General features: G+C 40.1%; 1 protein-coding gene across 5 annotated transcripts; it reads left to right on the top strand.

Annotated features, from left to right (window-relative positions):
• The first annotated feature begins 7 nt into the window (after positions 1 to 7).
• On the top strand, positions 8 to 18,175 carry SRP54 (signal recognition particle 54). 5 transcript variants are annotated; one of them, XM_084843764.1, is made up of 18 exons: positions 8 to 200; positions 626 to 708; positions 2,695 to 2,800; positions 5,826 to 5,935; positions 6,640 to 6,731; positions 7,817 to 7,901; positions 9,060 to 9,164; positions 10,441 to 10,507; positions 10,597 to 10,654; positions 11,969 to 12,119; positions 13,209 to 13,357; positions 13,781 to 13,881; positions 13,998 to 14,084; positions 14,229 to 14,302; positions 14,468 to 14,576; positions 15,148 to 15,318; positions 16,505 to 16,600; positions 17,637 to 18,175. In XM_084843764.1, the coding sequence occupies exons 4-18, from the start codon at positions 5,858 to 5,860 to the stop codon at positions 17,726 to 17,728; spliced, it is 1,515 nt and encodes a 504-aa protein (XP_084699890.1). In that variant the 5' UTR covers positions 8 to 200; positions 626 to 708; positions 2,695 to 2,800; positions 5,826 to 5,857; the 3' UTR covers positions 17,729 to 18,175. The 5 variants fall into 5 exon arrangements, with proteins under 5 accessions (XP_084699890.1, XP_084699880.1, XP_084699899.1 ...); XM_084843754.1 differs by lacking the exon at positions 8 to 200 and adding an exon at positions 225 to 394; XM_084843773.1 differs by lacking the exons at positions 8 to 200; positions 626 to 708 and adding exons at positions 1,360 to 1,593; positions 3,802 to 3,965.
• The last annotated feature ends 8,785 nt before the right edge of the window (positions 18,176 to 26,960 follow it).

Below are 26,960 nucleotides of genomic sequence, written 5' to 3'. Positions count from 1 at the left end.
TACGATCGGCCTTCGCGATTCGACCAACGCAATCAAGATACGTCACTGAGACTTCCCCCCTTCATTCGCCGAATGTCCCAGCGTATATCCAGTCTTCAGACGCATGCGCAAAATTTACCTAACCCCCCTCCCCCGAGAAGTCGGGCGCATGAGAAATCTCTCTCCACTTAATAGGCCGAGACGCCTGTGCCGACCCAATGGTAGGCAAAGCATGAAAAACAGAGCCCCGCCCCCTTCGTTGCGCGATGGTAGACTGCCTTTCCTGAAACAGCCCTTAACTTCTGAAAATTTCTGCTACCCAAAGGGAACAGTAGTGATGATTTCTAGAACGCCTTATGGCTTCCACATGCAGTCTGTAGAAACCTCCATGTACGGGAGAAAAACATGGAAAGATGTAAGAAGCTACTGAAAAACAAACATCAGCACCACCTGAAATAAAGCAGGCCGGTTTAGATGCTCCCTTTCATTGAAATAATTGTTCTGTATCTAAGAAGCTAGACAAGGATTTATTCTCTCCCTCCACCGCTACGATGAGATTCAGTTTTTCTCCCCTAGCAGGCCTGCTCGCTTAATTTATAAGCTTTCCTTTGTTCAGCTTTCTAAGTGCATCGTATCTTATTTTCAGAAAAGTCGAAAACAAGCTATCCAGAGTTAAAAATTGGTGTGAAGGAAAGCAGGACTCTTATCCGTATAATGGTTATGTGACAGGTAGGAATTCAACAGGTGCTGTTCCTCTCTCTCTCTCTCTCTCTCTCTCTCTGCCCCCTTCCCATCATGGCGATATAGGAGTTTGTTTTATCCTTCTAAAAGCCCAGGACGTTGGCTCAGTTGAGGACCAACAGGATATGTTATGCTCAGGTATATTTCAATAAGTCAATCCTAAAGGAAATCAACCCTGTGTGTGGGGTGGGGGGGTGGGGTTGAGTTATACTTTTGCCAGTTTGAGGTAAACTTTCTTAGGCATACTGCTGACAGTGACAGTGCTCTTCTTACGAAGAGAAAAAACAGCTCAAAACGACCATTTCTTTTTCTAAACCCTCTTTTGAGTTTAGCACTGCGATGAAAGGGAGCCTCTAGCCCGGCCTTCCCCAACCTGGTGCCCTCCAGATGTGTTAGACTACAACTCCCATGATTCCTAGCCATAATGGCAGTTGTAGACCAACACATCTGGAGGGCACCAGGTTGGAAAAGGCTGCTCCAGCGTGTTTCATTTCCAGCTGGACATGTATTCCACCCTTGTTCCGCATATGCAGACTTCAACTCGGAACTTGAAGCAAGGCCTATGCGTAACTCTTCACCTAAAGTAGGCGGTTACTTAGAAATGCCCCGGAAGCGGAAGCGTGAGATTTCCCCCCCCCTTTTTTTGCAGAATGGTAACTTCGTAAGCGGCTTGTAGCGGTGACGTGACATTCTTCCTGGTTGTTTGAGTCCTGGGGGAGACTAGAGGGAGCGGTGGCGGGTTTTGGTGCTGGGCCTGAGTTAACGGTTTGGCGAGGGCTCTCTCAATAGCCCAGTCTAGCGGCTGCGCGACTCTCACAGCGGGGCCGGGCCGGGCCAGGCCGCCGCTTCAGGGGCGAAAAGCTTCTGTTCCCGGTGAGTCCTGTGAAGGGGGTGGGTAGTGGGTGAACGTTGTTCGGTAACGCGAGTGTTCACACCCCTTTGAAGTTATGCCCACCTACCCTCTTTGGTCTGTCCGTACTTTAGGGCTGCAAACAGCTGGGCGTTAGGGCAGCTCCTGTGTCTTTGGTGAGGTAAAACTCCACAGGTACAGCTTTTGTGCTGAGGCTGGAAACTGCACCGGATGAATTGGTGAAGAGGCGGCTGCTGGTGGTGCTAAAGTTTTTTGAGGTCATGAGAATAATCTGGACGTCTTTCTCCCTGTGTCCAGATGTGTGGTGGTAATTCCTCCAGTGTGTATACTTCAAGTCACATTCTCCATTTTTTACTTCACACAACATGGCTGATTGAGCTGTTGAACTGAAAACAGGTTTTAGAACCCCACTCAAAGTACGCACTGGATAGCTCTAAGGACTTTACAAACCCTACTTGAATGTGTATTTTATCATTTGAAAACTATGACAAGCAAATGTTCTATTTTGTCACAAGTACTTACTTGGGAATTTAGTGCAGTCAGCGGCTTTACAACACAATACTATTTCTGCTTGTGCTGTTGCATTTCACAACTGATAACATGTAGGGGTTTGTTTGTTTTTTCCTACACAGAAATTATAACTGTCTTGAGAAATATATGTGAACTGGCCTTAAATAGATGAGCATGGTAGCTGAATTCAGGCTGTTTCATCAGCTGTTAAAGTCGTTGGGCCAGAGAGTACAGTCAGATGTTGAGTTCCTTTTTACCTTTCAAATCTGTGCTTAGTTCAAATAAATCCTGATTATTTAAAATATTTACTTCTTATTTATTCTTATTTTTTATTTCTATAAAATCTAGATCCCCAAAACAGTTTCCAAAAATAGTAAACCAATCAGTTACAATCAAAATAAAAAAGAAAACAGCTCCAACAGCTGGAGTAACTGGCAATGCAGATGTAAGCATATTTACTTATAAGTAAGCCAGTCTGAGTTTGGTGGGACTTGCTTTCTCGTAAGCATGTGTAGAACTGCAGCCTAAGAAAGAAATTAGATAGTTCCAGTCTCATTTTATCTCTTTTTGTGGGTATTTCTATTCTCTTTCAGTTTGTTAAAGAATGCTAATCCTTAATTATTGAAGTGAGTGACCAGTCCCATCTTTGTTTAGTGCCTTCATGTTTGCAGGGAACAAGAGGTACCAATCAACAGGGAAGTAAGTCAAAAATATTTTTTGTGATCCATGGAGATAGTTGCTCTTTTCACTAGAAAGTACAGTAAGCAGGTACTGAAGCAGATACTTTGAGGCAGAAGTAGAGATTAAGTGGGAACTTTGCTTTCTCTTGAGTTGATATCTATTGCTATTTTAACTGTTACTTAGTTAAGCAAGTTGACATTATTTGCTCTTGAGGTAAGGGCACATATGTTTTTTTCTCTCATAATGTTTCTGTTATTGATGTTGCTAAGACATTTTTCTTACAGTTACTGTTCAGAACTATTGAGGGAATTTAAGTAATGTTAGGAGACCCTAGGCAACATCCAACTCTGCTGATTGTGTTGTGCTAGTGGGACCCACTGCTTGCACAACATGGAGCTAATGCTTTGTAAAGGAACCTTAGAAACAAGTGGAAATAAGAGTTTCCACTAGTTTCAGGTTGCCTTAACCACTACCTCCCTGTTGTGCTAGTGGTGAGTCCTACTAGTGCACAGGCAACATAGGGTACTGTTCATATCTTTTTCTTTTAATAGTATTAAACATGCAGGGGAGTTGCTGTTCTTTTCATAATTAGGCATACCACATTATATGTAATTAGTGCTAATCTGGGATTTGCAATTCTGGTATTATAAATTCTGCATGTACTTTTGCTTAGTGCCTGGAATTATTTAGGCAGCCTTTATTAAATGTTTGAGTGCTTGTTGCAAGTATTTGAACACCTGCGTAGTCTAAATTTGAGCCTTTTAATTTCTGCCATATTTTAGAAGAGAGTTTTCTTGTGGGTTGTATTTGCTTGTATTTAATTAACTTTGACTTCATAGCTTTTTAGAGTTTTTGCTGCAACAGAGTAACACAGCTATCCTTCTGGAAACTCTTAAGAGAATGTTGAGTTTCCATAATAAATAGGAATGCTAAGAATCAGCTATTTAAGCTGCAATCCTATGCATCCTTATTCATCAGTACAAAAATGTATTGCATTTTTATCTTGTTTTTCTTTCAAGTTGCTTTGGAAGGCATATGGTGTCTCTTCCTCTATTTTATCTTCACAATAACACTGTGAGGTAGGCTAAGTCAAGAGATCGGGACTGGCCATTCAGCAAGCTTCATGGCAGAGCTTCACCATTGGTGTCTCCCAGTGTATCAACTAAACTGACCATCAGAAACTGTGGGTAAATGGAAAGACAAGGTTATACACAGGGATCCACAAATGTGATAATCACTTGGACCAGAAATGTTAATTCTAGTGACTAGCAGGAAAAGTCTTCTCCAGCATATGTAACCATAGGAGTCATAGATGTGGTAAAAGCTGCCAGCAGTATAGGAGGCAGGTGCAGCATCAGTGTAATGGACGTGAGGGGAGAATTTTTAAAACACACACAGTCTATCTGCTGCTGTTCTCCTTTAAAACTATCTCACTGGGTACAGAACGGACACACTTATTTTGCCTCTGTGGGAAAGAAAGCCAAGCCTCACTGACTACTAAAAACAAATTGGGCTTCCACATTTTTGCTGATCACAGTGAGCATGATGAGCCACCAGCTTTCCTCCCAATCTTGGGACTGCAAGGATGGATAGGGATCTTCCTGGCAGCTGTGTGGTGATCCGGGTTTCCTTGCCAGCTCCAAGGTTGAGATAAAGGCTAGGGGTGGTTTGGCTGTTTTCTTGCTGAGGCTTGTGGAACAGCCAAATGGACAAGCTCCCTGACACTGTTTCTTGCAGGGAAGGATGATAGGGCTTTTCATGGCAGCAGCAAAGCTATGGAGCACCAAATCAGAGCCTTATCAGGCTAGCCAAAAATGGTAGATCCCTGGAAACAATGGCTAGCTACCATTCCCAGCCAAAACTTGTGATCTCTAATTATTATATGCTTATTATATCATAGACTGCTCTCTTAGACCTTCCATATTACATTTTATTGAAAATTACTTTCATAACAGCACCAAAATATCTCTTAATTGAAACTATTTGAAATTTTTAATTTACTGTTATATATTACAGTCCATATTGACTAAAACAATCACGTTTGATAGTGCTTACTTTATACTTGATATAAAAGAAGTCGATTAAACTAAAATACACTTGCAGTCTTAGTTTGGCAAGGTTGTTTCAGGTTACAAAATGTTTCCTATAATCTCCAGCATTGTCTGTCCTTCCATTAGAAACATAACAGCAACCCAAAACAGAAACAAAGACATCTACTTTGGGCTACAGTCCTATGTACACTTAGTTCGGCCTAAGTCTAAATCAACTTAGTAGGGCCTATTCCAGACTAAACAGCCCATTTCACACACAGTGACAACTCAAGGTTTTAAAACAAACAAACTCGGGATTGCCATGAACAAGTGATTTCATTCACGCCGCTCAATTGCTTCGGCTGCCAGCAGGAACCATCCCTGGGTTGCTTAGTGTGACAAGGTTAAACCATGCTTTCCAGCTCTGGCTTGTTGGGTGAGGGAAAAGCCAGAGTTCCAGGTTCAGACATCATGCTAAACAACTCCTGCTAGCAGTGGGAGTGATCAAGCCACATGAACTAGCATACTGGCTCATTCACAACAACCCAGGATTTTAAAATGGCTGGGTTGTTCCATGCGAGCTTGGCCAGTACTTGCAGAATCAAAGTATGAGTGATTGCTCAGATTAATATGTAGTAAGGGGGTGTGGGGGTTGGCTGTTGAAATAAAAAAGGTAAAAATCCCACCTAAAGTTGCTTAATTTCTTAAAGAATACTAGATGGCAATTAAAAACTATAGGTAGAAAATGTATGAACAAATATCTGTTGTCCTTTACAAATAGGATATGACCTGTTTTAAATAATTGAAATGTTGTTGATTTTTTCTTGTTCTACTATAACTATTATTTGGTATTTCAATATGAAGTCCAGTCTACTCAGAAGTAAGCCCAACTGTATTTGATGAGACTTGTATGGGAGTAAATGTCTATGGGATTGGAGTCTAAATACTTCTGACAAGTAGTGTGTAACTTCTTATAAACAAGAAATCAATCGTATTCTTATGTTTCTTTACAGATCACATTTGAGCTGTCTTTGAAACTGCCAAAATGGTTTTAGCGGATCTTGGGAGAAAAATAACCTCAGCATTGCGCTCACTGAGCAATGCCACAATTATCAATGAAGAGGTATGTAACCTTTACATATGTGATAAAATGGTGATAGTTAGCTAGAAAGTAAAAATTACTATGGGTTGGATCCAGTACTGGTCGTCTGCCAGCAAAATGGAAACTGCTAGTGGAACAGATTTCCCCTCTCCCCTGCAGCCTCTTGCGCACCCCCCAAATCTGCTCTGGGGGGTTCCTGGGAACAGTTTTTGGGCATGCAGGGGGAGCTGCAGTGGGGAGGAGAGTACAGGGAAGTTCTGTTGGTCCACTGGAAGTTTACTCTTGCAACGTTGGATTTAACCTCAGATCTTCACTATCATAATTCATTTGGCTTTGAAAGAAAATGGTCCATATCAAAGTAGTAAATGGGAATTGGACAGATCATTAAACACATGAGAGCTGTTTAATCCCTATTACCTACTATGTGGGCTGCTGTAACTGCATAGGGAGTATTATGTGGTGAACTAGTTGCATTTGCTAATTAGCTCAGATTTAATTCATATCGTTGACATAGTCTAACCACTGTATTTTCTTTACATTATGTTTTGTCCACTTCTTATGTATCTCTCAGTGAACTTCTCATCTATATGGTTGAACAAAATGAAATGTTATAATTTTCTATTTCATGTTCCACCTAGTAAATGTCATTACTCTGAAATACCCATTGGAGTGACAAATTCTAGAAGCTGACATTCTCTGAATTGTCTTTGTTTTCTCCTTGCAAGGTTTTAAATGCTATGCTAAAAGAAGTATGTACGGCATTACTGGAAGCTGATGTCAACATCAAGTTAGTGAAGCAACTAAGAGAAAATGTCAAGTAAGTGAACCAAGCAGGATAACATATTGATTTAGGTTTATCTCTACTTATAAAAACAGACTACTAGAATGTTCGGTTTATTTATATCATTATGCTTGCGTATCTTCCTTGAGAGGGGCACATGTGACTCTTTGGAATTCTTGATTTAATACCCATCTTTAAAAAGTTTAATTTCATATATTTTTCTTCTGACTTAATAGTGGATTTGTCTCTAAAACCAAAATATTGTGTATTTGTTGCAATATAGTGCTTATAAAAATAGTAAATGTAATACTATTATAACTAGTTTTCAAATACAGAACCTTCAGAAAAATTCAAGATATTACAGTTCTATGACAAATTGATTGCTGGGAGGGAAAGGCAGGCAGTATGAGTAGCAATTCATACTTTTGGGCCAATTGCCAAGAAGAAAATGAAATAGCAAGTTGTGTGAAGTGCCTGTGATGCACACATGAAATGTATTACTTCTTTATATATAGAAATAAAGAAATAATATATAGATAAGTACGTATAGATATGTATATCGATAGATAGATAGATAGATAGATAGATAGATAGACAGACAGACATCTGTGTATATATAGTTAAGTACAACAGTATTCTGAATATGAAATAGATATGCAGAAATATTTTTGCACAGAGGCATAATACACTGGTATCGAGCTACGAGTGTATACTTGATCAACAGTAATATTCCTAGGCTGTAGTCTTGTAAACATTTATCTGAGAGTAAGTCCCATTGAGACAGCAGAGGATGAGATGGCTAGATAACATCACTGATGCAATGAATATGGACTTGAGCACGCTCTGGGAGAGAGCGCAGGACAGGAAGGCCTGGCGTGCTATGGTCCATGGGGTCACGAAGAGTCAGACATGACTGAACAACAACAACAACAACAACCCCATTGAACTAAATGGGGCTAATTTCTGAGTAGACATGTATAGAATTGCATTGTTAGTCTGCTTACCCCTTGCTCTTAAACATTCCACTGGGATGTAAGTCCCATTGAATTCAACAGAACATCTAAGTGTTCTTGTATTGATTTTGGTCTTGTATTATTCTTTTGTTCTATTTTCAACTATAGATCTGCTATTGATCTTGAAGAAATGGCTTCTGGCCTCAACAAAAGGAAAATGATCCAGCATGCGGTCTTTAAAGAACTTGTTAAGGTAAAATGTATTCTAGTAATAATGTTTTTTCTAATCTATATGTCTTTAATATAACCCAGCACACTAGGCTTTCTTATTTTTATCAAATATTCCTTGTGGCTATCTCACATCCACATTCCCATCATGAATACTAAGTGGCCATTGCAAAGTAATTCTTACCAATTATGGGTACCTACAATCTTATTAAGCAATGTATATATAGTTGCATACAATAGCCCCAATCAGGAGAACTATGCAGTGGACACGTAATTGCATATTGGGGCTTCAATCCTCTTGTTGCAAATGCAGCTGCAAGTGCTATCCAAAAAGCTTCTAAAATCCAGGAAAGATCCAGACATGGCCTTCTATGTGGCAATGTGGAGCTGCTATTTGAGGAGCTGAGGTAACAAAAAGGGCCAATGCAGATACAGAAACCCTTGTTAAACACATTGGCATATTCTTTGCTTTACTTCTCAAATCAGTCATTTTTTGTAGAATGCTAAATATCTCTGTATGAGGTTCTGTAGAAACTGCCATTTGTCAAGAATGAATTGACATGCTAATGAAATGTTGATTTCTCTTATCAGCTTTAGAATAACTGTTTAGAGATTATGAAGCTGACAACCCCATCCTTTTGTGTCTGCCTCACATAAGGAGAGAATAAAATGACCTGCTGGACTCCTAGTGATGGTGCAAGGGTCAAATCTCCCCAAACCCACCTTCTGCGCCTTTGCTGCAAAGGCAGCAGACACCGGCGGTGCTACTTGTACCTGCACTAAGGAAAAGCATGAAGATGGTACAGCAGGTGGGGCAGGGCCGCCCGCAGTCTCAAACATAGCATCTTAAAGGTTTCCTTGTTCACTTAGTGATTAGTTTGCATCAGTACTCGATGTAGTAAGGGGAATTTGGAGGAGTTTTAAGGTCGGATGGGGCAGAGCTTGGCAACTGTGCTCCATTTGCCTCATGTAGGGTGCTTGTGTAGCAGAAGTTAGAATGGGGTTATCTTGATTTCTCACTTCAAAAACAGAGAGAAAATTTGTTGCAGAAGCCATACTGAAATATATGTAGATGAAACTGTAGACTTTGTAATCCTTGTCTATGTTAGTGCGAGTGTGGAAACCATTCTGTGATTCTGAAGCCAGGCTTTCTAGTGCACATGTATACCTCTTTGCTTTACAGCTTGTAGATCCTGGAGTCAAAGCCTGGACACCAACAAAAGGAAAACAGAACATCATAATGTTTGTAGGACTGCAGGGAAGTGGCAAAACAACTTCATGTTCAAAGGTAACTTGCAGTGTTCACATTGTTTAATGTTGACTGTTTTCTTTCAAGGGCATCTGTGGCTATGAACAGGAATTGAACTGCATTTTAGGATAAACAAATTCAAGATGTGTGTGCAAGTCAATAGGCAAAATCTTCCTTGTGTAATGAACCTTGCCACAGATATCTCTGGCTCTAGGAGTTTCATTTTGGTTCAAAACAACATCATGTCTTACAGAAATACTGGCACTTGTAGTGGACTCATGTGAAATCCATTTTCCAAGAATAATCACTTGAACCTAATTGGTCCCAATAATATGCTAGGCAATGGGCATTCTGTAATTATTCAACAAGAGCAATTGTGGTTGTGCTGCTTTCTTTATTTTGTGTGTTCAATTTGTTTATAGGCTTTAAAAATGCTTTGTTCGTATATGCAAATAATGCACTGGGTGTATCAATGTGTACATAAGAATAGAATAATATATGACTAATATGTGTATGTGCTTTGTGCTACAACTCCTGGATTCTCTTTTCTGGCCATTCCTCTTGAGAGAAATACACATTCCTGGAGTGTTCTTTAATTAAAACTTCTAACTGTTGGAAATCTCTGTCATGAAAATATGGCCTCTGCTTACAACACAGTTGTGTGCTTTTGTGCCTCCTATCCAGTTTAATAGTGTAGGAGATGTTTCTGATGACATAACTGTACTTTGGAAGATGCAGTACTTTATATCTATAGCAGATTATAAAATAGAGGTCACTATTTTGTCTCCTTTTATGGTCTTCATCTCGTACAAAGGCATCCCTTCTCAATAAATGAAAATGTGATCTATAGGATTCACAGTTCACCTTTACCTGTGACATATGGTTTGGGCCACCTGTCACATGGTGGGTTGACATAAGTTGCATGGTAGTAAAGTTTTGCTATAGCTGTCATATAAAGGCAGCTGAATAATTGAATGATCATCTTCTGCAATTCAGGGTTCTCGAGCTGACATACTTGATGCTCTAGCAAAATACACAAGTGGTATGTGCTTGCCTAGAGAAGCTTGCAGTGTTGGTGAGACAGAAATTAAAGAAGATGGATAATGAGAAAGTTACTTAAAGTTCTACTAAATAATAAACAGAACAGACCCATAGTTTTACACTAATTGCTTTTTGTTATGCCACGAAATAGCAGAGTACATATTTCAGTCTTCATGTTTACGACTGCAAAATAATGAAAACATGATGTAATGCTGTAGGGAATTTTTAAGATTAATTTGGCTTTGTAGTTACATCTTGGATTTCTTATTAACAGCTGGCATATTATTACCAGAGGAAAGGCTGGAAGACATGTTTGATATGTGCAGATACATACAGAGCAGGTGAAATTAGCACTTTATTTTTAGATATTTTGTTTTTTGCTGGGTGTGCATGTCCTACATGGCTAACAAATAATACTTGCATTCTACAGGTGCTTTTGACCAGTTAAAACAGAATGCAACGAAAGCAAGGATTCCATTTTATGGGAGGTATGTATCCTTAACTAACTTTTGTAGGAAAAAATGTTATCAGATTCTGAGATGATACCTGTGAACTAAATAACACATTTTGATAAAGCTAGAATTTAACTATTATGCTGTTGATTTTGATTATTAAAATACTTCTCATGGCTCTACAGAGATGCTTAATAACTTGGAATCAGTATCTTAAATTCAGATGGAGTCTGTTCAGGTTTCAGTAAAGCTCTGTGTAAGAATGCATCCTGCTACTTGCACTTAATTCTGCTGTACATTCCTTCTTCTACCTGCTGTACATATATGCTGAAATCAGTTTTTGCAAGCATAGCTTGCATAAGCCGATACTTATGAGTATGTTAGTGTGTCATTAGTCACTTGTGTTTTCTCCGCAATGAGTACATGGGAACACTATTCTCTCTTTATTACTTACTAAATATGTATGCTGCTTTTAAAATTTCAAAGCAGTTTACAAAAAGAAATGCATTGACAATTAATAATCTAAATAAAAAACCAGCAGTTGAGTCCAGTGCCCGTCACTGCAAAGATATGTTTTTGCAAAACAAACAGCTGTAAGACTTGTTCCAGAACCTCTGAAAATTATTTAAACAAATTGTGTATGTAATTTGGTGTATTAATGGCCCAGGGCTGCTGAGAAGTGCTTGCCTGCTCCTCCTATGCTGGTTAGCAAAGCAGCAGGATCTCAGCACAGCCTTCTCTCAAGCTGTCCTCTGTTGCTGTGGCACACATGCCACACATAGTGTTTTCTTTCCCTCTACTGTTGTAGGCTGAAATACAACAAGCACATGGATTTGTGTGTTGTGAACAAATATTTCTCTCAAAACTGGTTGGGAATAGCTGAGACTTAAATGGGTTGGAAAATACTTCATTGTGCGCAACAAAAACTGGCCCAATACTGCATTCATAGAAATTCGTCTTTGGGAGTAAGAACAGTAGTGGTTCCTGAAGCAGTGCACTGGTGGAAACTACAGGTTGCTGCTATGGAATAATTGGAGTGTGGAAGCCTATCATTACTGGGAACCATGAGGAGCTGGTGGCCATGCCAGGGGTCATCTTGGTACCATGCAGGCAGGCTGCTGATGTCAGCAGGGGCTGCTAGCTGTTTGGCAACTGTGCACTTGCACAGTGGTTCCTGAGATGCCCAGTGCCTCCCAACTGTCTCCAAGAAGGATGGACTCTTCTGCCCGCCTCTTGCTCGGCTGCTTACAGTGATGGTGGGTGGTTTCTGCCAGAGAACTCTCTCATCAACTGCTACTAGGTAGCATTGTCATTTCACCTAACTTGGTATGTGTTTGTCTGTTGGAACAGTTACACCGAGATGGATCCTGTGATTATTGCATCTGAAGGTGTTGACAAATTTAAAAATGAAAACTTTGAAATAATCATTGTTGATACAAGTGGTCGTCACAAGCAGGAAGACTCTCTGTTTGAAGAAATGTTGCAAGTTGCCAATGCCATAGTAAGTATTGCATGGGTAATAAAATATCTTATTTATTGAATAAGGGTGATTCTCTAATGAGGCAGCTTTTTGGAGCTGTTATAGTAAATGCTTCTTGATAACAAAACATAAGAAATTTCAAACTGTCCATGTTCCGCTAATTTGAGAAGCTTTCATGCAAAACCTCACTGAACTAGCCATGCTAATATTCTGACTCTCCTTTTCAAAATGATGCTAGAAATGTTACCTATATTGAAATGTTAATTACTAAGATGTGAAAAATATAGAAGATTTAGTAGATGCATATGCACGCAGCATGATTCTGAGCATGTTTACTGAGACATAAAGTCCTCTGGATTCGATGGGACCTACTCTTAAGTAAGTGTGCATTGCATTGCAGCTTCCATGTCTGTGTTTAAAATGGGTCAAATAACCGTGAACAAATCTGCTTGCTATTTGGGTCCGGAGCTATATTGAGGGAGCCATAAAAGTGACTGCCTGAGGCTGGCCGGTATTTATGGGCTAATTGTAGCACAGGACTTGGGAGGCTAAATGTATGCAGGCTACTACCTGTAGGGCTGATGGTGTGTTGAAAATGCACATTTTTAATGGCAAACTGACTCTAGTAGCACCCTAAGCATGCTATAAAGACATATGGAAACAAAAGGGCTTTCTAGTTTTTTAGAAGTTGGATATTAGTGAAATGTTAAACTTACTAGGAAACGGTCTTATGTTGAGTCAGACTAGCTCAGTAGTGGCTCCCTAGGGTTTCAGGCAGGAGTACTTCCCCAGCTTTATGTGGAGGCATCTGCGAGCAAGCCTGGTGCTTTTTGCATGCAAAGCATGTGCTCTACCACTGAGCTGTGGCCCTTCCCTACATATTAAAATTGGGTAGCTTAAGTCCAGAATTGTTGGTTTTAAGTAATCAATACCGTCCTGGAATAAAAGATTGTCATACCCCTTCATAAAATGTAAATAAGCATGTTATACCATTGGTACTTGCTTAAAACATCCTCTTCCTGCTCGATTTCCTTTATGCTTGTTGACGTCAAAGCAACTGTAAAGAGAAAAGAGAGCATGATTATCTCTTGTTTATGTAAACACTTCTAGCAACCAGATAATATTGTTTACGTGATGGATGCCTCTATTGGCCAAGCCTGTGAAGCTCAAGCAAAGGCTTTCAAAGATAAAGTTGACGTCGCTTCTGTAATTGTGACAAAACTTGATGGTCATGCGAAGGGAGGTGGAGCGCTCAGTGCGTAAGTATCTTTTCATTTAATCATGGGGCTACATAGCTCTGTAATGGCTATAAATTGCTCCATGAAGTAAAACAATTTTGAAAGTACAAAACTAATCCTAGCTTTGCTTCAGTATGTTTTATCACCATGTTAATTTTGAGGCACTTTTTTTGCTGCCTCTTAGGAAACGGATAGTTTTTCTGAGTAGCAAAATTGAGTGGCCATGGTATTTAACATTCATTATGCTATAAAGGCTATGTCTGCCAGTCTAAATGAACTTAAGCAGGCCTGTGCTGTATCAGTTGTGATGTAGTTCATACCATTTTCATATTAAATTGTATTTAAATGTTACCTTGCTCATCAGAAAGCTTCCTTTCAGTTTTTAAATAGTTTCATCTACTCTGAGCCCAACTGACTTACAGTATAGTTTTGTTTTCATTACAGAGTTGCTGCCACTAAAAGTCCTATCATTTTTATTGGTACTGGAGAACACATAGATGACTTTGAACCCTTTAAAACTCAGCCTTTTATCAGCAAGCTTCTTGGTATGTATTGTTGACTGAGCAGAATTTTTCTTTATAATTGTGATTTTTCAGACTTTACTGTAATTTAGCAATTGGGATTTTATTTTAGTTGCTGAAGATGGCTTTTTGTATTTCAGGCATGGGAGATATTGAAGGATTGATAGACAAAGTAAATGAACTGAAATTAGATGACAACGAGGCACTCATAGAGAAACTAAAACATGGTAAGCTATGCCAAAACAGCTCTAACATGCTGTTTAGCAGCTTAAAACTCCATAAATATGTGTTGGAGAGATTAGTCAAGCAGCCTAATTTTACAAATGTAAAAGTTCAGCCACCATTGATATCCCACATCTTTTACACTTCAGGGCAATTTACTTTGAGAGATATGTATGAACAGTTTCAAAACATCATGAAAATGGGACCCTTCAGTCAAATCTTGGTAACTATGGCTGATATTTTATAGTTTTGTAATGTGATAATTTTTCTTCTGAGCTCAAAAAATTCTGCACTATAATATTAAAATTCAGTTTGTATTTAAAAGCAGTACAAGCATGTTACAATCCACTTGAAAATGGCATTTAATTTTTCCTTATTACTATTGTAGGGAATGATCCCTGGTTTTGGAACAGATTTTATGAGTAAAGGCAATGAACAGGAATCAATGGCAAGGCTAAAGAAACTGATGACAATAATGGACAGTATGAATGATCAAGGTAACCCTGTTAAAACCCTGAATGACAAAGGTGCTGAAGTGTATTCGTTAGATTGTCAGAATAATGAAAGCCCTTAGATGAAGAAATGTCTAGCCTTTATAGAACTGAAATTCTAAGATCTAAATTTAGGGTTCCTTCTGTTTGTTGAGGGAACAAGGATTCTTCAGCGGCTTCCTGCTGAAGGAAGGGGGAAACTGAGGAAGTCACTGCCCTTCCCCCTATCTCTAGTGTCAGTGGAACTTTGTTGAGCACAAGTCTGGAGCCAGCCCTATTTGTTATATAACTAACCTCTGCTTTATATTGTCCTGATAATTTTAATATAGTAAATACTTTCAGTGATTGCTGCTTTTAAAAACTGATGCTTCTGTAATTTCATTTCTTTATTGGAAGTATAGAGGCAAAGTATAGTATCAATATTACCTATTTAATGTTAACTGAACACCAAGCTTCTGGTTGAGGATTCTGAGCTGATGAACTTCTTAAAAATCTCTAATGGCTTTATCAGCACTTTAACGTTATGTTACACTACAGAATGAAAGCCTTCTTTTCTCATTGCTTCTCCAATTTATAGAACTTGATAGTACAGATGGAGCCAAAGTTTTCAGTAAACAACCTGGAAGAATCCAAAGAGTAGCAAGAGGTTCTGGTGTTTCAACTAGAGATGTTCAAGAACTCCTGACACAGTACACAAAGTTTGCACAAATGGTGAAGAAGATGGGAGGAATCAAAGGACTTTTCAAAGGTGAAAATAACGTGTATACTTCAAATGTGTAGATTGGGTATTCTAAGCTGAATCACTTACTTAATTCTCTAAACATCAGTTCTAGGCAAAGTTTAAAAACCATTATTGCCACAGGGCCTCTTGTATTTTTAACATCTTGGGCTTATGGATTCGCTTTCTAGAAGGGACCAATGAGCATCTCCATGTGGAAAAGTTATACAGGTTATCTATGTAATTTCTAGAACCAAACCTGCTCATAGGTCTGTCCTGGAAAAGTCACAAACAGTATTGCCATACCTCTCTTTGAAACATTTCAGAAAATTGTTTATAATTGAGACTGGTTGAGAGGTGAGCCTGAGACATAAATGGCAGAGATTAATGGTTGCCTCTTTTTTCAAGTGAAAACAGGAGACCTTCTAATGAGATTAAAATTCAGTGTCCACGAGCAAATCTCAGCATATTCCTAGACTTAGTTTAATGATATAGGGGTCAAACAATGATTATACCTGATAGCTGCTGCTATCTTACATAAGATAATGTGAAAGGCAGCATTATTTTCTTTCTCTTACTCTTTTTCAGAGATGTACTAATTTAATCAATTTCAAATGCATATATAAACATGGGGTTGGATCCTAACTCTTTCCATGAATGGAACAGAGTTCACAGAATGGAGCTTTCCCACCTCTGCCTTTTCTCTGCAGTCCTCAGCAACCTCTGAAAATCTACTGCCAGTTAGTGAACCTTTAGGAATGGTGCAACATATGGTGTAGGGGACTACAGATGGATGGAGGAGTTGGTAGAAATCCCTTGTCCATGGAATTGAGGAGAAGCATAGAATCCAAGCCATTGATTTGATGATCAAATTTGTCAGCGAGCTGTAACTTTGTTAGGTTGTCCCCACAAGGCTATAGGTTGAAATCTCATGTTTTTCCATGCTGGCAGAGAGTTAACTTGCTCTTATTTAGGGTGTTCCTTTTTACTACAGTACAGAACAATGTATAGATTTGACTTTCCATGGGTTTGACTGAGCATTATACTGCTTGTTGAAAGTGCGATCTCTAGCAATTTTAGTGAGACTATTGATTTTTCTTGTGTGCAACATTAAATACACAACTAATACTAAGAGAAACTCAATACATTTATGTTGTGTTCACTTGTCATTTCCCTCTCCCCACCACCCCTTTTGTTCTTTTCTCTCCCGTTTAAGGAGGTGATATGTCAAAGAATGTAAACCCATCCCAAATGGCAAAACTGAATCAACAGATGGCAAAGATGATGGATCCCAGAGTTCTTCATCACATGGGTAATGGTTATGCTTGTTCTCTGCTTACTGAGAACTGTGCTCATATATTTAACAACAACTTGAATGCTCTATGATCATGTATGCATGTTGTCCAGTGCTGATATTTGAATTGCCTAGAAGGTAACTGGTGTATAAGAATTCTATAAAGTACTTAGCTTGTCTTCAGTACCTCTGGGAGATAGACAGTTCAACCCTGACATGCAGTTTTGCCAAGACAGAATTATGTTCTTGGTACAAAACATATTAATGTTCTGTGATCAAAAGAGAAGTAACTTTTGCCACAAGTTTTTATTTGTTTCATTAAAATGAGCTAAATTGTTGAATGTCTGATCTCAAATGCATATGGTCAGTTTCAAAATTTAAATGACAATTTCTCAGATAAACTGAAATTTGGTGACTGTAGTTGAAGATTGTTTCCTGAATAATCAAAATCTGATATCAATAGCATATTGGTGATGGATCCCAACACTAAGGAAGCCTTGTGAATTTCAAACAGTGAAAAGGGGTTGTGAATCACAGTCTTCCCTTAAAAACCAACCTGAACCAGAATACATAGGTGCTGTCTTCCATAAATTCTCTGGAGATCTTACAGTATTTTAGTAACTTGATTACTTGAGAACTAGCATTAACCAGCTGCATTTAATTCATTTTTTCTTCTGTTCTCTTAAAACCTATCTTTTGATCATTCTTTTTTGTTACTTTTTGTTTCCCACTTGTGTGCATTATACAGGTTGGGATCAAACTGTTACTTTACCCAGTGTCTTGGGAATGTCCAGTAGAATCCTTTTACTTGTTCCTCCTTAGAACATCGCACCATCATGCCATACCACAACTTGCTTTGAAAAGTCCCCTCAGATTCAAAATTGGTTGCTATGTTACATGAAGGGCTGCTGTTTAATAAACACAACCCAAACTAACTTTGGATGCATGGAACTCATGCAGTTGTTTGGATCCCAGCTGTGGTTGGCCAGTTCTATCTAGTGGGGCTTCCTTCAAATATGAAGTATCCATATTTAATTTTACTCTTCCATTTCAGGTGGCATGGCAGGATTACAGTCAATGATGCGGCAGTTTCAGCAGGGTGCTGCTGGAAACATGAAAGGCATGATGGGATTCAATAACATGTAAAAGAAGCCTTAATAAACTGACTTGATTAACCATATTTGCTGGATGGTCACTATAAGAATGAGATCTCCTTTTTTTACAGTGGAGGAGAGTGTTAATGCAGCAAGTAATGCTTTTGAAACTTCAATTCTGAGAGTTTCTAGATTTATTTCTAGAAAGTGGTTATATTTTTGCTTAAATTAGTTTTTGTTGTAATTTTAATGTTACCTGGAGAGTTGTTGAGTTAAAAATTAAATCATGTACAAATTTAATATTTAGAGGAACTTTTTAATTGCCTCAGATGGCAGCCACTATATTTGTAAACAATTCAGATCTTTGGTTAATGCCAATGTCACAAATATACTGTAAAATAAACTTAAGTGGTTGTAAATTTAAGAGTTGAATTGTTATGTCTTTGCACTGGGCTTCAGAAATAAGCTTATTGCAAGGAAATAAACTTTTGCCAGTGTTGACATGCCTCCAGAGTGTATTTAAGTGCTCTTGGTTGGCCCTTCCTGTGTATTACTTTCAAAAAGGTGGCTCAGTTAGGGATCTTGTGCTTTTAGACTATTCCCTGACACCTCATTTGCTCTATTCTCCTAGCTCTATGCAGGAAAATAGAACTTTTCAAAATGGCAGCGTTCCATAGCATTCTAGAAATGCTGTCATTTGTTTAAAAAACAACAACCAACTTTTGCATTACTTTGGAGGTAACAAACTCCATCACTAAATATTCTTTCATGTGAATTTCTCATCCTGATAGTTTGCAGTTTGAGGCCTAGCACTAGATCTAGGCTAGGATCTAGTGATACCTGCTTCATGTCTAAACTTGTTTGTTTATTTGCTTGTGAGTTACATTTATATCCCGCCTTTCCTCCAAGGAGCCCAAGGTAGTGTACATGATTCTCCTCCTCCATTTTGTCCTCAAAACAACCCTGTGAGGTAGGTTAGGCTGAGAGGCACCTAGTGAGCTTCATGGCTGAGTGGGACTTGAATCTGGGTTTGTCCCAGTCCAACACTTTAACCACTACACCACACTTCTCTTTTCTGGGAAGTATCCAACTGTGTCACTCTGTGAGCGCAAATGATGATGCGTTAGCAGAAAGTAGGTTCTGAACTATGTGCAAGAGAAGAATCCAACTAACGTTACATTTGCACAAGCACAGTTGTGCAAGCAGTTGTGTATTATGCTTTGTATCCAATTGCAGATAACTCTTGTGCAACTGGCTGCGCAAGCATAATGGGCAGCTGACAATGGAAAGATTCAGCAGAGCTCCACTAGTGCTACTTCAGTTTGCAGAATGACACCATTGAATACTGCCCTCTGTTTCCCTTTTGTTCTGTAGAACCTTACACTGTTAGAGGCTGATCCATTTTTCTGGCCTAATTGATAAGGGTTTTTTTTCCCACTTTTAGGGAAATGTGTACATTAAGTTAATTTAAATGTGCACAAATCTCCCCCTAGGTGAAAAAAGGCTAAAAAGCACAAATGCCCCTAAAATCAGCATTACCATGCTTTAACCTATTGGAGGAAAATGCATAATTTTGGTCTGTTTTTTTCCCTTGACTAAATTTGCATACAATTCTGGAAAGTTAAAAAAAATGCTCCACAAAATTGGGGAAAAATTGTGCAAATTTTATAGTCAGTTGCTGCTCAATTTGTGCAATTCTCCCATTCATTGAAAGCAGCGATTGGAAACATATGGTGAGCAAGAGTGCGAGGCAGCAAGTGGAATATTGGGGTTTTCTGCCACTCTTGCCAATTGTCTCTCTACCCTTCGGCACAAGCCTTTGTGCCGGATTCACATGTCATGATAAGCCACTCTGAAAACAAGCTATCCCGAACAACCCAGCAACAAGCTATGGGTTCTCAGGGTGCCTTATTCAGCCGTTGCAACAAGCCACTCTGAGATAAACATAGCTGACAACCCACCGTGGGTTGTTGTGTCCTGCAAACCAGATCATAGCCTGATCTCAAATCCTCTTAAATGTATTTATGAAACTGTCATACAGGTACTTGAACATTTGTGCTTGGTCTGATTTAACCCTCTGGCAGGACTAGATAGAGGTAATGTATTGTATCCAAACTGTTTGCATAGAGCTACATTCGTGCAAGAGTTGGAGGAGAAAGGGGAAGGAGGTTTTTGCTTTCTGAATCTATAATAACTACCAAAGTTTGTAAAGTATTTGGGGGCAGCTAATCAAGTAAGGGTTCTTTAAATTACTTTGCAAAAAGATACATGTCAGTACTCACAAATTTAGTTTTAAATGGGGGGGGGGGGTTGTTAACTGCCCTAAGTATTACATTATGATAGAAGGGTTGGATAAAAATTCACAGAAGATTCATGCATATGAAATAGTGCAGAGAAACTGTTCTTATAACTCTTAATGTGATCTATCTCTATAGAGCTAAATTTATTAACTAGCACCAGATGAAAACTTGGATAAGCTTGCATCTCTAGAGAGTGCAACTCTAGAGCAGATACATGGCTTTGTGCTAGTTCACATAAAGTCAGACTTGACAAGGGAATAATTAATGCACACAGGAAAGTGCTATACTCTTACTCATAATTAACAGAGCAGTGATCCATAAATTTTCAAGTCCCTTGACTGAAGTCTCATTTCTATTTTCAATGAATTAAATTACAATCTTTGTCCATATCACAGTGGGGCTGTTTGCACAATACAACAGCTCACTGTGGGTTATTTAACCCACAGTGAGTCTGTGCTTTGTGCAGCCCCCATTTTGAATATGCAGCCCTCGCTTGGGGGTTGTGTTGTGTGAACCTGGTGAGTGTGGGTTAGGCCCATGGTCTGTTTTAGGTCTGTTGTTTAGCCCTCAATAACCCACACTTGCTGGGTTCACATGACATGACAACCCCTGAGTGAGAGTTCCATATACATAACCCATGGTGAGCTGCAGCATGTTGTCTGAACCCATTTGGTATTTACCACCACAGAAACTTTATTAAGGCCTATAACAATGGGATAGGCAATGAATATATGTATCTTTGGTTTATCTGAACTCATTTTAGGACAACAAAGTGATTTAATTATGTCAGAGTGCCAGGAATTGTCTTGGATAACTTGTTATTGTTGTTGTTGTTGTTGTTCAGTCGTTCAGTCGTGTCCGACTCTTCGTGACCCCATGGACCATAGCACGCCAGGCCTTCCTGTCCTGCGCTCTCTCCCGGAGTGTGCTCAAGTTCATATTCATTACATCCGTGATGCTATCTAGCCATCTCATCCTCTGCCGTCCCCTTCTCCTTTTGCCTTCAGTCTTTCCCAGCATCAGGGTCTTTTCCAGAGAGTTTTCTCTTCGCATTAGGTGGCCAAAATATTGGAGCTTCAGCTTCATTATCTGTCCTTCCAATGAGCACTCAGGGTTGATTTCCATTAGGATGGACTGATTTGACCTCCTTGCAGTCCAGGCGACTCGTAAGAGTCTTCTCCAGCACCACAGTTCGAAAGCATCAATTCTTCGGCGCTCAGCCTTCCTTATAGTCCAGCTCTCACAGCCATACATTACTACTGGGAAAACCATAGCTTTGATTAGACGGACCTTTGTCGGCAAGGTGATGTCTCTGCTTCTTACTATGCTGTCTAGGTTGGCCATAGCTTTCCTCCCAAGGAGCAAGCGTCTTTTAATTTCATGGCTACAGTCACCGTCTGCAGTGATCTTGGAGCCCAAGAAAGTAAAATCTGTCACTGCTTCCATTTCTTCCCTTTCTATATGCCAGGAAGTGATGGGGCCAGATGCCATGATCTTCGTTTTTTTAATGTTGAGTTTCAAACCAGCTTTTGCACTCTCCTCTTTCACCCTCAACAAGAGGCTCTTGAGATCCTCTTCGCTTTCTGCCATTAGGGTGGTATCGTCTGCATATCGGAGGTTGTTGATAATTCTCCCAGCAATCTTAATTCCGACCTCTGATTCATCCAACCCGGCATTTCTCATGATGTACTCTGCATATAAGTTAAATAAGCAGGGTGACAATATGCAGCCTTGTCGTACTCCTTTCCCAAGTTTGAACCACTCGGTTGTTCCATGTCTGGTTCTTACTGTTGCTTCTTGACCCTCGTACAGGTTTCTGAGGAGACAGGTAAGGTGGTCTGGTACTCCCATCACTTTAAGAATTTGCCACAGTTTGTTGTGATCCACACAGTCAAAGGCTTTAGCGTAGTCAATGAAGCAGAAATAGAAGTTTTTCTGGAATTCTCTTGCTTTCTCCATGAAGCAGCAAATGTTGGCGATTTGATCTCTAGTTCCTCTGCCTCTTCTAAACCCAGCTTGTACTTCCGGTAGTTCTCGGTTCGCATACTGCTGAAGCCTAGCTTGTATGATTTTGAGCATCACCTTGCTGGCATGTGAAATGAGCGCAATTGTGCGGTAGTTTGAACACTCTTTGGCGTTGCCCTTCTTTGGAATTGGAATGTAAACTGACCTTTTCCAGTCTTGTGGCCACTGTTGAGTGTTCCAGATTTGTTGGCATATTGAATGCAGCACTTTAACAGCATCATCTTTTAGGATTTTAAATAGCTCGGCTGGAATACTGTCATCTCCGCTAGCTTTGTTGTTACTAATGCTTCCTAAGGCCCACTTGACTTCACTCTCTAGGATGTCCGGCTCAAGTTCAGTGACCGCACTATCATGGCTATCAGGGACATTCAGATCTTTCCTGTATAGTTCTTCTGTGTATTCTTGCCACCTCTTCTTAATCTCATCTGCTTCTGTTAGGTCCCTGCCTTCTTTGTCCTTTATCATGCCCGTCTTTGCACAAAACGTTCCCTTGAGATCTCCAATTTTCTTGAAGAGATCTCTAGTCTTTCCCATTCTGTTGTTTTCCTCGATTTCTTTGCATTGTTCATTTAAGAAGGCCTTCTTGTCTCTCCTTGCTATTCTCTGGAACTCTGCATTCAGTTGGGTATATCTTCCCCTTTCTCCCTTGCTTTTCGCTTCCCTTCTTTCGTGAGCTACTTGTAAAGCCTCATCAGACAGCCACTTTGCTTTCTTGCATTTCTTTTTCTTTGGGATGGATTTCGTTGCTGCCTCCTGAACAATGTTACGGACCTCCGTCCATAGTTCCTCAGGCACTCTGTCTATCAGGTCTAATCCCTGAAATCTATTCCTCACCTCCACTGTATATTCTTCAGGGATATGATTTAGGTCATACCTGAACGGTTTAGTGGTTTTCCCGACGTTCTTCAATTTAAGCCGAAATTTTGCAAGAAGCAGCTCATGATCTGAGCCACAGTCAGCTCCAGGTCTTGTTTTTACTGAGTGTATGGAGCTTCTCCATCTTTGGCTGCAAAGGACATAATCAATCTGATTTCGATATTGACCATCTGGTGACGTCCATGTGTAGAGTCGCCTCTTGTGCTGTTGGAAAAGAGTGTTTGCTATGATCAGCATGTTCTCTCTATTAGCTTTTGTCCTGCTTCATTTTGTACACCAAGGCCATGCCTGCCTGTTATTCCGGTGATTTCTTGACTTACTACTTTAGCATTCCAATCCCCTATGATGAAGAGGACATCTTTTTTTGGTGTTAGTTCTAGAAGGTGTTGGAGGTCTTCATAGAACCGATCAACCTCAGCTTCTTCGGCATCAGTGGTTGGGGCATAGACTTAAATTACTGTGATGTTGAATGGTTTGCCTTGGATTCGTACTGAGATCATTCTATCATTTTTAAGATTGTACCCCAGTACTGCTTTTCCCACCCTTTTGTTGACTATGAGTGCTACTCCATTTCTTCTCAGGGATTCTTGCCCACAATAGTAGATATGATGGTCACCTGAATTAAATTCACCCATGCCTGTCCATTTTAGTTCGCTGATTCCCAAGATGTCGATGTTCAATCTTGCCATCTCATGTTTGACCACCTCCAGCTTACCTTGATTCATTGATCTGACATTCCAGGTTCCTAAACAATATTGTTCTTTACAGCATCGGATTTTTTTTTCACCACCAGACACATCCACAGCTGAGTGTCCTTTTGGGTTTGGCCCAGCCGCTTCACTCTTTCTGGTGCTACTTGGAAATACCCTCTGCTCTTCCCCAGTAGCATATTGGACACCTTCCGACCTGAGGGGCTCATCTTCCGGCGTCATATCTTTTAGCCTTGTGATACGTTCCATGGGGTTTTCTTGGCAAGAATACTGGAGTGGGTTGCCATTTCCTTCTCCAGTGGACCACATTTTGTCAGAACTCTCCGCCATGACCTGTCCGTCTTGGGTGGCCCTGCACGGCATAGCTTATGGCTTCACTGAGTTACGCAAGCCCCTTCGCCACAACAAGGCAGTGATCCATGAAGGAGTAACTTGGATACCTTACATATTTGCAACTGCTCTGCAGTGGTTTTAATTAGGCTTCATTTTATTTTTTATCTTTTTTTATTTCATTTCTATACCACCCAATAGCCGAAGCTCTCTGGGCAGTTCACAAAAATTAAAACCAAACAGCACACAGTAAAACAATTTAAAATATATAGAACATTAGAACCACAATATAACAATACAACCACAATAAAACCTAGCAGCAGTGCAGGAATTTAAAATACACATTTAAAACAGCAAAGCTAAAAGTTTAGAAAGCTAAAATGCTAAAATGCCTGGGAAAATAAAAAGGTCTTCACCTGGCGCCAAAAGCAATACAATGTAGGTACCAGGCGAACCTACATTGGATTCATACCAATCCAAATTTCATTCTGATGTCATAGAGTAACTGCTGCAACCCAATCACCTTTTTAAATAAGCAGAAGGTTTCCTGAGATTTTGCCACATTTGGAAGTAGAGTGGATGTACCCCATTGGTACAGTTTGTACAATGATAATGGAGTGGAGAATAAGGCAGAACTAGCTTGATGTATTAGCAAACTGTAACCCTTTCCTAGGGCCAAAGTCCTCCAAACCTGAATGTTAAAATTCTGTCACGACCCATAAAGTCAATCACGCTTGTTTTAAGTTCTGCTAATAGTGGGCTCATATGCTTTGTTTCCAGGGCATGGTCTGAGGACATGTGATGCAGGCACCTCCTGAAGGGAGATGACATGAGAATCCTATAAATGCTGCCCTTTTCTGTCTAAATCTGCATAGGACTATGTCCTGCTTGATTTATAAATAGTCTAGCTTCCCTTCATTGTGTGCAATTCATGCTACAAAGGACCCACATCCTATTTTTTAAAAATCCAAAATCTAGATAGTCAAAACCTTTAATAGGACCAACCAAAAATGCACAAAATGGTGAGCACAAGCTTTCAAGTCCTCCAGAGCTCATAATTAGGCAAGGTATTGCAGAAAGCAGGGGGCAGGGAGAGGGGGAAAAACAGCTAGCTTGATGTTGGAGTCATTAAGTCTGCATTGTCAGGGTCTTAATATGGAGTGTAAGAGAAGGTGCACCCTTGAATGGATTAGGCAATACCAGTCGCTATGCCATTTTCATGTTACACCTATGGCTGTTGGGACAAACAAAAACATAACAGCCGATTCCCTCATTTTTAAAAATATAAAATCCAGTTCAGATTTGACTGTAACCTTAACTAAAACACATGTTCATTGCTAGTCTCTCAGGTGTGCCAGCATTCTGGGTGGAGGTTTTCTACAACTTCCAATCCTCCTCACAATTGTAACAGTGTCTGAAAGATAGTTAAGCTCAGAAGGAACAGGGTAGTCTGAGGGGAATGGCAGATGACATCCTTTGGTCACTCCCAGGCATTTTTGTCTTTCAGTTTCTCTTTTTAAATCGGTTGTATTTTTAAATCTTTACACTGCTGGCTTGTTTATGTTAGTTCTATACTGTAGCTTAACTTTTAGAAGTGATTTATTAGGTTTTATGATGCTGTATTCTATGGTTTTAACTGTTGTGAACGGTCCAGAGGGAACTTTGCCTATTGGGTGGAATAGAAATGTAATAAATCCATAAATAAAAATAATCCCTACTAGTCAAAAACTCCCAGTGCTTGGCACTTACAAGGCTTGGCTCCCTACAATATGCCTTTATCAGACACAATGGTGTAGTGGAGCCAGGGCTGGCAAAGTCAAAGCAATGGGACTTTTTGATTAGCAAGGAAGATGTCATCTGCCACACCCCTCAGACTACTGTGTTCCCTCTGAGTTTAGCAGCAATCCTCACAGTAGCTGGAGGGAGTGCTGGAGAAGGAGAATGGATCTTCCCAGCATCATCCCTGTTGTAAAGTGAAGTATATTGAAGTGGCTTGCTATTGAATGGGCAATTAAGACCCATTAGCTTTACACTAACTTGAGCACACTCTGGAGAGAGCGGAAGACAGGAGGGCCTGGTCTGCTATAGTCCATAGGGTCACAAAGAGTCAGACATGACTTAACGACTGAACAAGCTTTAAACTGCTCTGCGTGAGGTCACTATTCTATGACTGCCAGCAGATCCTGATAAATTGGGTGTTGAACTATGTACCGCTTGTTGGGGTGTGCATGTGTATACATAACACACACACACGCATATAGCAACACAGCTGCCTACATTTTTGGATTTTCCTTTGGTGTAGCTATGAGGACTGTTGTGATGAACGCCTGTACTTCAAAACTGACCACTATGCCAATGATCTTGCAGTCCAAATCTACATCGGCTTTTGAAGCACGACTGAAGGGTAGCCCAGTTACTATCTCAAGCGTTCTAGCATTCTTGCTGGGTGGAGGTTTGCTACAACCCTCAGTCCTCTACACAGCAGTAGTGGTATCAGAAAGACAACTACATTCGGAGGGAATAAAGTAGCCTGAGGGGAATAGCAGATGACATCCTTTAGGCACCACCAAGCATTTTTGCCTTTTCAATTTCTGTTTTTAAACCTGGCGTCATTTTCCCCCAAAGAACGCTGGGAATTGTAGTTTTGCTGAAGCGCCGGGCCTTTCCATTGCAGCTCCTAAGCCCCCGCTGACCGAACTACCACTACCAGGGTTCCCTGAGCAGAGGGAATTCATATGAACTAGTTTACGCCTGTCCGTGCAGATGTGTAAAAAGGTTTGCCGTCATTTGCTTCTCCAAAAGAACAGTCTTGTGGTACTGTGCACGAGAACGTATGTCAGAATAAATGTGTTGGTCTTTAATGTACCAGAAACGTCTTGGTTGTTTTTGCTGCAATAGACCCACACCGCCGCCTTCTGGAAAATGTATTTCCCAGTCTTTGCACAACGTCTCGTAAATGGGTGCCGGGGAACGGACGCCACATCGTCGCGTCCCTCGTTCTTGTGCCGAGGACTCGCGCCTCACCCCGGCTAGCTCGCGGGAA

This window comes from Heloderma suspectum, chromosome 1 (genome assembly GCF_057233095.1).
Source record: "Heloderma suspectum isolate Gila_16-S chromosome 1, 16-S_ref, whole genome shotgun sequence".
Lineage (NCBI taxonomy): Eukaryota > Metazoa > Chordata > Lepidosauria > Squamata > Helodermatidae > Heloderma > Heloderma suspectum.
Note: the sequence above shows the minus strand (reverse complement) of the source record. Positions and strands in the feature narration are given on the sequence as shown.